We start from the raw sequence: 15044 nt of genomic DNA on the forward strand, positions 1-15044 counted from the left end.
GGGTGAATACAACTGATAATCATTGTAACTCTTTCATACAATAAATATCATTACATCATATCTAGTGCGACAGGCCTATGTAAAATACACATAGCAGTCTCTACTAAAGAGTAAAATTCTGTCCTTGCTGATATTTTACAGTATCACAAGGGCTGCTCATAACAATAATAATTATGATGTGCATTCATTCATTCATTAAACATGGGTTACTTAACTTTTTTTAAAGACTGAATATCCATGAAAACTTATCACAAAACATATACCCCAACTTGTTAGAGCAAGTCTTTTCAGTTGTTTCAGGACATATGAAACTGCACATTTGTGTTGAGACCAGTAAAAGCATAATTACAAACAACAACATCCACAATTTCAAACAAAACACAAAATTTGCAAAGGAAAAAGGCTCTGGTGGATCATATACAATGAAACTTGGTGTATTAAAACAACTGTATATGATTTCTTCCTTTCACATTTATTCCTGCCAAATGTATCTTGTAAAGCAGCTCAATACAATAATAATGATAATAATAACAATAACAACAATAAGAAGAAAAAAGAAGTAAATTGATAAGGAAGGAAAGGTTCCAACAGCAACCAGCACAGCATGACATTTATGATATTAAACGACAACCACCAATGTCAAGACACAATAAAACATCTACAGAATAATCCTAGAAACTATGAGCTGAAACATTTTTTGAAGCCTTATAAGCTAACAATGACAATGGAAGAATAGTGTTAAGACTATGTCTACATCTTTATTCCTGATACACATACAATGAGAAAACAAGGCACTATTGTAAATCATTCTTCATCCTCCACATACATAAATATTGCATTCTAACCCATAGCATCCAAAGGCATATAATGTATACAGCTACAAGTGTATATGAAATATTTTGTCAAGCAAATATACAAAACAATCGCAATTTATCTTTGTATAAAAATGGAGGAAGAGAAAAAAGCCTCTCTGCTGGTGATCATGTGATAGAAAAGAATAATCTACTGTCCTAAATTGGCCGTTAGCCAAACATCAGAACAATCTGTGGCTAAATCAAAAGAAAATCAGTTGAGTGTGATTCAATGAGTGACAGGTCAAGAAAGCGTAATGTATAATGCCTAAAAACATAGCGGCAAGAAAATACTTCATTGAAAAACATTTGAGTTGCACTAACATATATACTCAAACAAGCACATTTCTTCTTTTTTAGTTTTTTGTTTTTACATTCATAATGGACTATGACTCAATGCAAATTAATGCATTACAATCAGAACAACTAAGAGGTCATTTCAAAAAGGCTAATGGTAGCAAAGTCCTACCTTGTCAACTGAAAACTTTTAATATATTGTACTGCAGTTACGTAAAATGCTGAAGACAAAAAGAAGCAAGATGGTGACTAAAGCAGGCACACTTTGCACTGACTACCCTACCCTATCCAAGAGCTAGAAATGCATCGTTTAAATATTTGCAAGGAATTGTAACTGATGATCAAAGCATCAGCCAATCAAAATTGTCAGCAATTGCTATCTGCATGCACTTCCAACTGGTGTACAAATGGAAATTTTCACAAAATTTGTGTGACATAAAATTAGTGCAAAAAAAAATGAACATTTTTTTCTTACTATAAGTATATTGTAATAATATTTCACATCATTTATTTCAAGGAAGGCGTGTTGTAGGGATATCACCATTATGTTATGTTTGAAATGTTCACTCATTAATTTGCCATGACCGTAACAGCATTCATGACATGAAAATCATGCAAGATTTATCTTAAACAGAAAATGACTTGTGCAACATTTTGAATGCTTTTACACTAAACAGCCATTACTACAATTATTTCTAAATGGCTTATGCTGAGACTGAGACTATTATTTCAAAGGATCTTTTTTTAAAACATTTTTTACCTTTTTCTTTAACATTTTTGTCAACATTTCACCTCTTGTATGCATTTTGCTGCAAATTCCTAATATCTTCTATCCAGTTGTACACACACATAATTTACAAACAGACATTCTCCCACCCGCTCAAAAATAAAAATAGGTTGATATACACCTCTTTCTTTTCTTTTAACCCATTTAACATTTAAGACAGTTCTTCCTTTCAGATTTAATGTATCCATCTTCAAACATATACTTTTGCACAAATCTAAATTTAGCAGTTGCAATATTACATGAAGCACATTTTCTTAAACTTAATCCACAAGTACAAGATGAAAAGTATGCATTAATGACAGTAATGATACCATCATCTCTCTACCCTCATTCTGAAATTTCACAATTTTCAATTGCTTGTGACTCACAAAAAACAACTTGGAATTCCCAAATAGTGCAGCAAGTGGTCAAAAAACACATCATTAATCGAAATCACAACATCTCAAAAATTCATGTAAAAAATGGTGATTTCACTCTAGATACTCTCTTTATACTTGTCATTCAATTCTGTCAAGAGTAAACATCCGGCTTGGACAGATTTTTACCTAGCATTACCACAAACACCAGTGCAAGGACATGAGAAATGCATGCCAATGACCAACACTGCATCAATCTAAAATATAGATTCATCTGACGGGAGACCACATCCACCAGTGCAGCACAGTACCATGGCAGTGAGATTAACGGTCTACATAATTTGCAAAAGTCCTCTGAAACCCACTTATAACACTGACCTGAGATAAATGTCTGAGCATTGTCATGTAAGCTCTATGATTTCCTTCAGTGGCACTTATTGCTATACCAATTTGTGCACATGGGCAGAAAATATCTAGTGCAAAATACATTGGCAGCTCTCACATATTTTGAAATAAAAAGTATACTCATAAAATTTCAAGTTTTGTAATTTCTGTACTTAATGTACAGTGCAAAACAATCTCTTCACGCTGGCTGCTTCATGCATATTTCAGAATATGAAAAATCTATCAAACTAACCACAGACACAAGCTGCTGTAATCCTAATGTTTGATTTGCTGTGAAAACTTCTGTAATGAGTTGTGTTACTGCCAGTGACAATTTCTGCAAAAATGGCCACCTTAAAAAAAAAATAAATAATGATAATAACAAGAAAAAAAATCCATTAATAAACCCCAGCACACAACAGCATTGTCTTACTAAGTTAAGTAAAACATAGGGTGGGTAAAGCCTTATACCACTATACAATCCAATCAAGGAAATTGTAAAAGTCAATCTAACTAATGTCAGATTAATGCCTAGATGTTCTCACAATTCTGTCTTGTTTTCTTCAACTCTCTTTTCCTTCTTTGGTTCGGCAGCCTTGGCATCATTCTTCACCTTATTGTCATCTTTGGATGGTTTCACGTTTTTCTTTGATTTCTTCGTCGTCGTCTTCTTCCTGTCTTTCTTCTGCGCCTTGTCGTCCACCTCTCCTTCCAACAGGTTTCCCGCACTGTCCGTCTTCTTTCCAGATCCTCGGCCATAGTAGCTCTTGTTGTCAATAGTCACTTCTTGGCACCTATCCTGCTGGATGAGGAAATTTTTCATTTCCCAGGCAAGGGAGCCATCATTCAGCAGGAAAATGGCACGGTTGCTATCTACCATGTACCTGTGATCAACAACAGCAAGGCAAACAACATGTTAAATGGTTTTCACTGAGGCCAATTGTGAGTTCAGAAGTGATCAACTTGAGCTCGACAATCCTTACCTTATACTTTCTTTTCTTTCACAATTACAGCTAAACAGATTAAATATATTCATTTAGTGTTCTGGTCATCAGAACTTTAGCAGGCTTATTATCAGTACTGGTAGTTTTCGGTTTACTTTCCATAGTTTGCTTTAAATACGTATGTATCTTAAAAATCATGTAAGATACAAGAAATGATGACACCGTAAATTACAACCAGTATTTGTTGCTGTGTCTGCATTTGAACAAGGGGAAAAGGTTAGGCATAAAGTAGATAAACAGCAAGAGTAGAAAAACAAAATATAAAAAGAAAAGAGAGAGAGAGAGAGAGAGAAAAGTAGCAAGATCAACACAAAAGTGAAATGGGAGTTCAACATCTTTCTTTCTCACAATCATTTGAATGTACAGTGCACTCCCGTTACAACGAACACGGTTATAACGAAATTTCGTTATAACGAAGTAAATCTTCTGGTCCCAAAATTATCATCATTAAAGTCTATGGTATAAAATTCGCTTATAACGAACACGGTTATAGCGAAATTTCCGTTATAACGAAGTCTTTTCCGAGCGCTACAGACAAAGAAAAACAAAAGAAATGTGTTCCGTTATAACGAAATGCGAATTGCTTTTGAAAATACGTAGCGGAACAATAGCGTCTCTGCATGGGTGGACGCTTCACACCACTGTGTGTTCGCTCCTTGTGTCACGCACAGTTTCTTAGGGGAACTTGCGTTTATTATTGTAATACAGTTATCCCATCACATTTCACCTAGCTTTGCAGTGTATGATGAGTATTCAGCAAACAGAATATGATATATATACGTGGTTTCCTTGTTTTCGTTATATATCGTATTTGTTCGGTTATAACGAAATTTCGTTATAACGAAAGAAAACTGCCGGTCCCGAGCATTTCGTTATAACGGGAGTGCACTGTACTTAATTATCCACTCCTGAAGACTCAAATTTCATTTGTTTAAATGAAAATCAGAGCCCAAGTGACTCGAGATTCCATTAGACAGCAAAATATTCCAGAGGCTACATCTTACTTCCCCTAGAGGTTATTCCACAAACAGCAGGTTACTGAGTAGAAAATATGGTTTCATGACGTTTGTTCCTGCAACAACTGCTTCCATGAAATATCTGCATGCTAAGCCAATCATAAATTCTACCCACAAGCATAACCCTAACCTTAATCTTAATCTTTTCATCAAACTAAACCTAAAACCCTATTACAACCCTAACCCTAAGTCCCTGGATAAAAACTGAGACCGAGGCAATTGTCACAGGAGCATACATGTATGTTGTGTCACTGGAAAGTATACCTTTGCAGTTGATAATTGGCCTGAAACAGCTCATCTTGCCATCTCTGAGTGATGGTCTCACTCTCCTCTTGAGGGGGATTCCCAGAGACTGTGACAAACATCATGACCGTTTTGCCCTTTTTGCTCAGCTTCAGGACGGATTCCGGATTCTGTGGGTTGATCTTGGAGAAGTCAATCTTGGGGGCGGGGCGTTCATGCTCCATGAGATCATCAGGGTCCTTTTCTTCATCCTCCTGTTAAGACAAGCATCAAAGCACGCAATACTGGGATGAATTGAGAAACATGATGGATTCATTTGAGCATCAAGCATCAAAACAGATGAAATAAAGAATTACTTCTGGAGAGAAATCAATATAAGATTTCTTAAATGATGATCTTCAACAACCATGCTATATGTTGTCGCAATTCTTTCAGCATATTGGAAAGTAGGATTGACTATCACCAATATTCATGATTGTTAACAGACTTGAGAAAACACGGCTATCTTATTTTTTTTCCAGCACATGTAAAAAGGAAACAAAGTAATCTGTTGTACAATCAGTTTTGTCAATAAACCATTTTAATTTATTTTTTTTTTGCTTTTGTTTTTCTGGGTTTTTTTTTGTTTTTTTGTTTTTTGCTTTTAGGATGAAATCTATCTGTCCTACAAATGAAAGGGTGTCTATGCAAGAAAGCTGTAAATGTAAAAAACAAAAACAAAACAATAAAAAACTCTTCCAAATAGACAGATTTTTCAGTCTACAGGTGGCTCAGCTAATATTGTAATAAAACTCTTGATTGGTCTGTCCAGCCCCAAGTGAGAGCAATTGAGCCCATGACTATGCCATGCATGCCATCCAAATTCTGGCTCATATCATTCCTCCTTTTGCCGATTCTACAGAATAATAATAATAATAAGTACAGCATTTGTAATGCGCCATCGATCTAGTAGCCTATTCTGAGGCGCAGAGGGACATAATTATAAAGAGAATAACATACATTACAATCATAGTTGTACATAAGAAGGTTGGAGAAGAAGAAGAGACAGAAATATATACCCGATGAGCAATTCAATGAATATTCAACCAAAACAAGATGCGAACATATATGACTTCAGAAGCTTTTTAAATGTTTCAATGGTTTCTGCTGATCGGATCCTCAGTGGAAGAGCGTTCCAGAGAGATGGGACTGCAGTTAAACAAAGGCTTTTTCTCAGAGTCGAGATTGTTCTTTTAACTGTTAATCGTTTACTATTACATGAATGGAGATTTCTGGCAGGGACGTATTCTGAAACAAGGTTTTGCAAATATTTTGAAGCTGAAAAATGTACTGCTATGATGTTGTCTCTTTGTAGTGACTAGTCTTGTTAGGGAACAATTAGAGTGCTACTAGCATTTTACCAAAGGAGCTTTATTTTTTCCATTCATTATTTCAATAATATATCTATTTAGATCTAGTATACCGGGACATACTGTAAAAACTTAGCGGAATAGCCTCCACTACACTGGCTGAAAATAAGTTGAATTGGTACAATAAATCGTAATGTTTTATGCTTGGATATGGACATGCAAAGTAATGAAACATCAGAAGAAAAACTGTGGCACGTACTACATGAAATACATTAAAAATTCAGGAGATGTGGGCTGGGTCAGGAGAGATTCTTGGGCAGAGGGGGAAAGAGAAAAAGATGATCGATGAAGATGAAGAAGAAGAAGAAGAAGAAGAAGAGGAGGAGGAGGAGGAGGTCGCGAAGGACGAGGAGGAGGAAGAAATTATGAAGAAGTAGTCAAGAACATGGGGCATTTCTTGAAGCATTTTGTCAGATATTTTTCTCTGACAAATTTGCTCTCAGCCAATCAGATGCAATGACTTCAGTAGCTTTTAACAGTTTGTCAGAAAATAAAACACCAAATCCAACATAATTCTTCATGAAATGCCCCCCCCCCCCCTTTCTCGGAGGAGGATCGAGGCTTCTACAAGTACAATGTAGGTATTTCATTATATAACGCCTGAAGAAATCTGTGTCATTTGATTGTTAGTTTTACATTGATCATTTGGCCCATTTCACCAAGATGTCATCATCCATGCAATTGTGGCTCCATGATCATTTACCGTGCAATTTTTGATCGATACGATTTTGCTCACGCCGAGAGCTCCGCACACTACGCGTGTAAAACGCTTGCGTGTGCAGTGTGTGTATGCGACAGCGCACTAGCGTAAAACGCTCAGTGAGCACTCTCGCGATCTCAGATTCTCTCGTTTCTAAATTAAGAAAACACAAAATGACAAGGATCTATTTAAGGCGTTATACAAAACAAATACCTGGTAATAAATGTTTTTCATTCGTGCAATGGACAGAATATTTCATTTGGTGAAAGATGAAATGTACTGTGATCCATTCAACTCAGCTGCGCCTCGTTGAATGGCTCGTTTCATCTTTCACCTCATGAAATATTCTGTCCATTGAACTCATAAACATTCATTATTTGTTAGCCCGACCAGACACTGTTACGCTATGTACAGCGACTGGGCTGTGTATAGTTAATTATTTGTATACTATCCTACACACACACACACAAGTTATGGCCATGTTGATGAATTAGTTACACACCTCCCACTGCATAAACAACCTCTCCATGTCTGCATCGTTGTAGTCACGGATATCCTTCTTCTTCCACTTCTCAGCTGCATTTTCCTTCTCAGAACCACTTTCTTCCTCTGACTTCTCGTCCGCGACAGCAAAAGAACCAGTGACGCACAATACTGTGCAAAACACAAGTATCTTGCGTGATCCAACCATCGTAGCTAGCAGAATCGACAAAAACACGAAATTTCCGTGGTACACAGGCACGTAGTAATTACTGTTTGTGAAGTACCGGTGGTCGTCGATCTCTGAAATAAATGGAATTCAAAGCTATCTAGCGATTGTACGAGACCTAAGAACTCGTATGCAAAATCTGCTTTCAGTACCGTATCTGACACACACGTGTGTTTACCGAGTGTGTGTGTTTTTCAGTTTCCTCTTCCCACCACATGCAACGCGATAAATACGTGTTGTGTGTATGGGTGTGGATTGAGGGCTATGCCATGTGTGCGTTGATTATTGGCCAATCGACGGAGTGTTATGCACAGTGCGTGCTACAACCCGCGCAAAATCGAATACAGGGCCTATACTAGTAATAGTACAATATTGTAATAGATGAATATTCCTGTTTGAAAAACTAAATTTAGTTGAATAGTGCATTACATGTATGATTATTTTTGTGCAGTGTGATCTTCCAAACTTGTAAGACTTTCCTTGTTTCACTGCATTTGATTGCTCTTCAGACAAATCACCTTTTAAATGACTTGGTATTTTTGTTCTGTAATACTGTAAGTTAAGGGCATTTACTTTCCCAATGTGACCAGCTGTTGATCTGGTACAATTCAATACAATGTTGATTGTTTCAATCTCTGCTTTTATCAAATAGAGCAATTTTGAAATAACATTAGGCCTACAAATGTTTGTCAGAAAAACTTGAATCAGAAAACCAAAATTTGGGATTGCAATAACTAGCTAGCAATATAATGACTTTCATGGGCAAGTTGTACCGCTACTTGCTAATTACTGTCTGAATGCATAAATTTCTAATTTTGATACAAACCAATTGAGACTTGATTATGTCAGTAGGCCCAAAGTGTCATCTCAGCTGATATGTATGTGTAGGGCTATGTATGGTTTCAGCTGTTGTCACATTTCTGCAATTAGCATGTGAAACATAATGGGTACCAGGGGGTACATATTTTTTCATTGTCCAATTTCTGTGAAAACCCTCCTGTGTTTGTGGTATGTTACTCATCAGTTAAGGGGAATGGCCCAGACTAATATGTGGATTGAGTGAATGCAGTAATGATTAGAACATGATGCACAAGTGAAAGTTTGAGGCAAATTGGATAATCCCTTCAAAAGTTAAGAATTTTGAAAGTTTGGTGCTGCCATTGCTGGATGAAAAGACTACTACAGTTCATGTCACATATGGAAAACAATATAAAGGACCTATAAAGAGAAGCAATTAATATATTATTTTCACTTTACTAGCACAATGAAAGAGCACTTGACTTGCCTCTTTCAGAAAGCAGGGGAAATAGTATTACCCTTAACATGTCAGTAATTGGTCAAGGAAATGTGTACTTTTCATTTTTTTTAAATGAAATTTTGCAAAATTTTCTTTATATCCTCCTGTCCATATGATATGTGCACAGTAGTCTGCAGTAGTCTTATCATCCATGGTGGTTACCAAACATTTAACATTTCATAATTTTACAGATATTGTCTAATTTTTCTTAAACTGTCAGTGATGTGTTGGACAAATATTGTGTCATTCACTAAATCCATATGGGCCATGACGCGAGAAAAGGGCCCTTAGCACCGCTGCGCGCAAACGCCAGAAAACTGCGCGGAAGTTTGACAAAGCAATACGCGCAAAAAAAGATCAACTGGCTACAACCACGCGCACACTCATAGACGTATCAAAAAGTGACAGGATTTGGGCAAAACATGCTTTTTTGAATGTCGTAATGGGATCATTTAGGATAGGAATTTCAGAAAAAGGTTTGCATATCTAAATGCGTCAGAGTTTCTTCTACAATGTGGAGGTGAAACCTCATTTTCGGTATTTAATGCCCTAAGGGCCCTTTTCTCGCGTCACGGCCCATATATATTTTGGGTTTCATTCCCTTTAAATTCATCACGTTACATCTAGCAAGGTGAAAGTACAGCCACACCTTCATGGAAATTCATATAATGGAAAAAATTTGCATTTAATTTGGATTCAAAATCTTCTTTTGCCTTACTTTTAAACTTCAGTGTATCATTAAAATCATGTAGTATTCATTGGTAGGCAGTGATTCCATGAAAATGATTGAATCAGGTACTCAACTAAATGAGTACAACTTATACAAGAAAAAGATTGAAATTTCCGTCATAAAAAGCAGTTACAGCAGTTTTGGGGACATGTAAGATGATGGATGATAGTTTTTGTTTGTTTTGGGGTTGTTTTTTTCCATACATGATAACATCACTTCCTCTACAGTCAATGTGAATATGTCCACCTGCTAACTGCATGCTATCCTAGGTAATGCAATTATTGCGTTATGATATCTGTCTTGATAGCACTGATGCCAAATATTTGTGAAGAGAAAATCCAGTCCTACCCAACTTGTCTGGAGTGTGAAAATTGGAATACACAGTCCGATAGTCCCAACAGATTTGACATCTAACAAGAATCCACACCTACATTAGTATCACCACATTTACACACACCACTTTGTTGTAAAAACACATATCACACATATCACACATGCACACACACACACACACACACACACACACACACACACACACACACACACACACACCATCACATTTTCTCTAAACAGCATAATATCCACCATCATTGAAGGAATGACTCTTGAAAAGGATAATCATTTGTACACCTGCCATAAACAGATTATATTTTAATGTTGACAATATTTTCCATCCTCCGTCGTTTGTGGCAAAATAGTATTTTTTATTCTCTTGTAAAAAATATCCCACAATACACTGAATGCAGACTGGGCTGCACTTCCTCATTCTCCATTAACATATATTACAAAAATGAAACAAAGACATGATAAACACACAGATATAACAATTTTATAAACAGTCAAGTACATTTCTAACATAGAATATCTTCGAAGAAAATTTTGCCTATAGACTATTTTAAGAGCAAATCGTCTTCTGTGTTCTCACTCGTACAATTAATTCTGACGTGGATGCCTTGTGTTAGAGAGAAATAATGTTGGTCGGCACTGATTTGCTGGCCTCTGATTTGTCTAGCACTCAACATCTGTATTTAACTTTTCTGCCAGGAGGTCGATGGAGACCAACATTACTGTGTATTTGGAATATTTCGCAGTGTTTCTATTTTTGCAATTTAGCAAGTTGACTGATATTTGCAAGATTAACAGCTTGCCAAAATATCACTTCCCCTAACACAAATGCACTGTATATTGTCTCCTGAAAAGGGATGAATTGTATTTCTCATTGTCACTGCAGTTCTTGATCACAAATTCCACCACTCACAAAACTGTCTTTCAAGTCCTGAGTTCTCTGAGTTCTCCTCTAGAGTGAAGGGTTTCTGTTGGACATGACCAAAAGAAGACGGGGAAAGGGGGGCACTGTGCAGTTATACTACAGTATATATTTCATCTGAGGGAACTGACACATACATACCTTCAGAAACACATGTTCTTCGATTGCTATAATGAGGCAAGCAGCTGAGTAGGGTATGGTAGTCATGTGGTACAGTGGTAGTCATGTACTACATGTACTAAATTTGCGCAATATAGGTTACAACAATGACATTGCAGCTACATGTAAAGTTTAGTGAATAAGTCTGAATTGTGGACACCAATCCATATATGCAACCCCTACTTGCAGGATCACAATTACTTCAAGGCTAACAAGACAGTCTCCAGGCCACAAAAATGAAGGACGAATGAATAAATCAAAAATCACATTTACAATAGATCACTACCTACAAGTAGCACCCGTTTCCTTATCCTCTGGCCAACAAATATTGTGATGTGGTATCATAAGAATGAGTCAATGAAGGGCTCCCTCATCCCCCATCAATGAGAAGGTAGACAGGCTCAAGTTTAAGGGGTTCTAATGCACATGACTGGATCATTGCTTATCAATACGAAATTCAGCCTATTTAAAGACCACTTTTTAAAAGATAAAGTGTCTTCCACAATGAGTACATAAATTTGCTCACACATATTTATGTTTCAGATGGATTCTGCTGCTGGTAAAAAGTTCCAAGTACAAACTAGGAAATAAGTATGAATATGAGTACTTTATGATTCTGAATGGCTATGTTCACTTTCATGTCATTTGGTACACATATGTACATAATGTGACAAAACAAAAACAAACTATAGCATGTAATATAGTCAGTGAAATTTGTTTCAGATATACTTTTCTGTAATTGCATATGTCTGTTATTCAATTTGCTAATGTCCCACTTCAACCTGGCCTAGAACCTACTCATATCAACGTTCCTCTCACAAAAACTGGAGACAATACTGAAGAGAGTTCTTGTATATGTCAGAAACCAACATCATTTACATACGCTACTACTTAGATGTCATTTTAAAGTTGCTGCACTTGTTCTACATTACATCAGAACACTATCAAGTTTATCAATGCAATGGTAACTATTATCAAGTATAATTTGCGTACCAAATGCAATTAGACCTGAGAATATTCACAAGAAATCTTCATCTACACATAGAGAATTGTATGAGTTACCTGTACTCAGTTCCATAAAGACATTGTCACATCACCCAAAATGCATACATAAACAAACATACATTTTTAAAATCAACAGTTAGTTGGCAAAATTCACATGAATCAGTAGAGGTTGAGAAGTTCCATAAGACCTGGAAAACAGTTACAAAATGCTGAATACTTTAAGTGCATAGCATTTACAACAAGTTTCCTACTTAGCCAGCATAGCATGACTGTGATATGTAGCTACTGCCATATATCCTACAGGAGATCTTTTCAAATTGTGGTATTCTGCAATGCTACAACAAAGCTCACCTTTAAACCACCAATGTGTCCAGAGTGTGTTAATTTTTTGTGTGTATCAATTACAATATACTTAATGATGAGGGATGTTGGTTATACCAAGGAGGTTAGAGAGATGGAGTTCCAACTGGCCGTAATCATTCATAACAGCTGTCAGTTTTCTATGGATATACAAAAGAATTCCACAGGTGCATTTGTGTATTTGATTATCAGGATTCGATGCTGCCGTCTTTCTAAGCAGTCTGAAGATTCTTTTTGAATGCTGAAATAACATCGGCTTTATTCTGCTTGTTTATTTACCAAATGAAAATAAATTTCACACAATGACAACGCATATAAAATGAAAAGTAAATCCCATTCAGAAAAATAAGCAAAATGTAATTCTGAGTTATACATTGTACAAAAGTACTTATCTATTTTGAAACTGTACCCTCAATGGAAAGCAGATTTTTTTTTTTCGGATCACTTCCAACAAAAGAAACTGATATGGTATAATCTTCAAGTATAGTTCTTCATTCATTTGTAAGCCAGATTAGTGTAAAGACATGTGATGTCAAGAAATTTTTATTTTCATTTCATCAATTTTTGCACAAGTTTTATTCGTGCATCCCAGTGTCTGTACCAGTATGTACCGCTCATCTTTTATAACAAAGGACGGCAGAAATTCATTACCATCGTAAAATGTCCTGAGAGAGTGGCTGGTTATTATGCAATGAGACTTATTGATCAATTGTCTTCGTATCTGTAGGAAAGCTCCAGTTTGGCACATACTTCAAATATCTTTGTGTGGCGGCATCAAATGTGGGTTCAAAGGGAAATAAGACTGTTGTGACTCCATGTCTTGAACCTCCTTGATTATACATGCATTGGGTATTTACATTCTTAATATTTGGTAAATTGTCATTTAACAAAAAAGCAGCAACATGAGAAATGGAACTATTACATATCCTGAACAAAATTATAAGGGGGTCACTTTATTTGCCATGATTGCTACTTTTTCTACAAGCCATAGTGGAAAAAGGGAATTCATTGACAAAGTTACTTCGTTTTTTTCTATAATAGAATCTATAGATATATATGGGCTCTTCTTATTTCCATTTATCGCAGACAGCTAACTTTAATTTTGACCAACAATCCAGCATTGTTATATGAATTTGCATGTGTACAGAAAACATCTCACAGACAGCTAATAAATTCATTGCAATTTCTCTGCATTTAACCAGTTATCAGAATGAAAAAGAAATGTTCTCATGTCATATGAGTGTGACTGATGCTACGGTTGTTCTATGCCATTTCACACTGCCAATGAAAATATTTTAGTAGTTAGTTAACTCTATGACTTCTTAATTCCAAGCACAAATTTTGTGTGAGGGAGTTGCATGAGACAAGAGTGCCTCTAGCTGTACCACACCAAACCTGGTTTCACCAGAACATATTCTTCACTATTTGAAAGACAACTAAAGATGTGAAATTCCCAGAAAACAATGGCAATTTGATTTCTTCAATTCAAGTAGATTAATTTCTATTCATTAAAAAAAAATGCTGTCTCTTGATCTCACGTGAAGGTCAAAGAAGAGAAACGCAACAACTTCAGCAACGAAAGAATTATTCTGTAGCTTCTTTGTGGGATGTCATCACACAAACTGTTTGCACTGCACAGAATATCTATACTTTCATTACTACACAAAATATATATATCTGTATAAAAAATATCTCACATGAAATTTGGTCCAGCAAACAGATGAACAAGACAAAAACCTTTGTGTTGAAGAATGTCAGTAGACTAATACAACTAGCATTGCAAATACCTAATCATGACATCATACCATCCAAACTAGCCTTGCTGCAGAGAAACACCCAAATGAAGAGTCATAAAAAGTTTTCTTTGATGACAATGAATTAGACTGACAGTATATTTTTCTCCTACACCAAAGAAAAGAATTATCAAAATCACCTGTTAAGTCTTGGATATGAGTGTGACAAGTTCATGTGACTTTTGGAATGCTCCACCCACTTAATCTTCATATGCCCAGTGGCAAGAAAACAATACAAGCCCCGCAGATTTCAGTGACAGCGGGTGATCCAGACTTTGTGTATCGATTTATCAAACAGAAGGTGACACATCACATTCTGACACTTAAACTGTAACTGTCAATGACCATTACCCACAACCATACCACAATAACCCTCCGTCTAAGTTGTCAAAATGCATATGGAATAGCATACTGTAAACGTGGAAATTTTCGCGGTACATTAATTTTCGCGAATTTCGCGCTACGTTCGGCTAGCGCGAATTCAAAAACGCGCGAATATATCTTCGCAATTTTCTATGCACATTTTGAACGGCCTGAATTGCGTGCGCTTCGTCGATGATACTGCTACGTAGTACAGACATGTTTACGCATATAGCAGTATCATCGCACGCACCGCACGCACCGAGCCCATGGCCGATTGGTGTGCTACATCTCCGCGACTACAGTACTAGTACTAC

At 36.3% G+C, this 15044-nt stretch overlaps 1 protein-coding gene across 1 annotated transcript; it reads right to left on the reverse strand.

Moving 5' to 3' along the window:
* Nucleotides 1–1777: 1777 nt before the first annotated feature.
* LOC139722577 (LDLR chaperone boca-like) lies at nucleotides 1778–7904 on the reverse strand. The gene is made up of 3 exons (XM_071633868.1): nucleotides 7550–7904; nucleotides 4960–5192; nucleotides 1778–3559 (listed from the first exon to the last, which is right to left on the reverse strand). Exons 1-3 carry the CDS (start codon nucleotides 7736–7738, stop codon nucleotides 3217–3219), a joined length of 765 nt encoding a protein of 254 aa, XP_071489969.1. The 5' UTR covers nucleotides 7739–7904; the 3' UTR covers nucleotides 1778–3216.
* Between the last annotated feature and the right edge of the window lie 7140 nt (nucleotides 7905–15044).

Source organism: Diadema antillarum, unplaced genomic scaffold (assembly GCF_040938485.1).
Source record: "Diadema antillarum isolate AM-2024a unplaced genomic scaffold, OU_Dant_1.0 scf00000167, whole genome shotgun sequence".
Classification (NCBI taxonomy): domain Eukaryota; kingdom Metazoa; phylum Echinodermata; class Echinoidea; order Diadematoida; family Diadematidae; genus Diadema; species Diadema antillarum.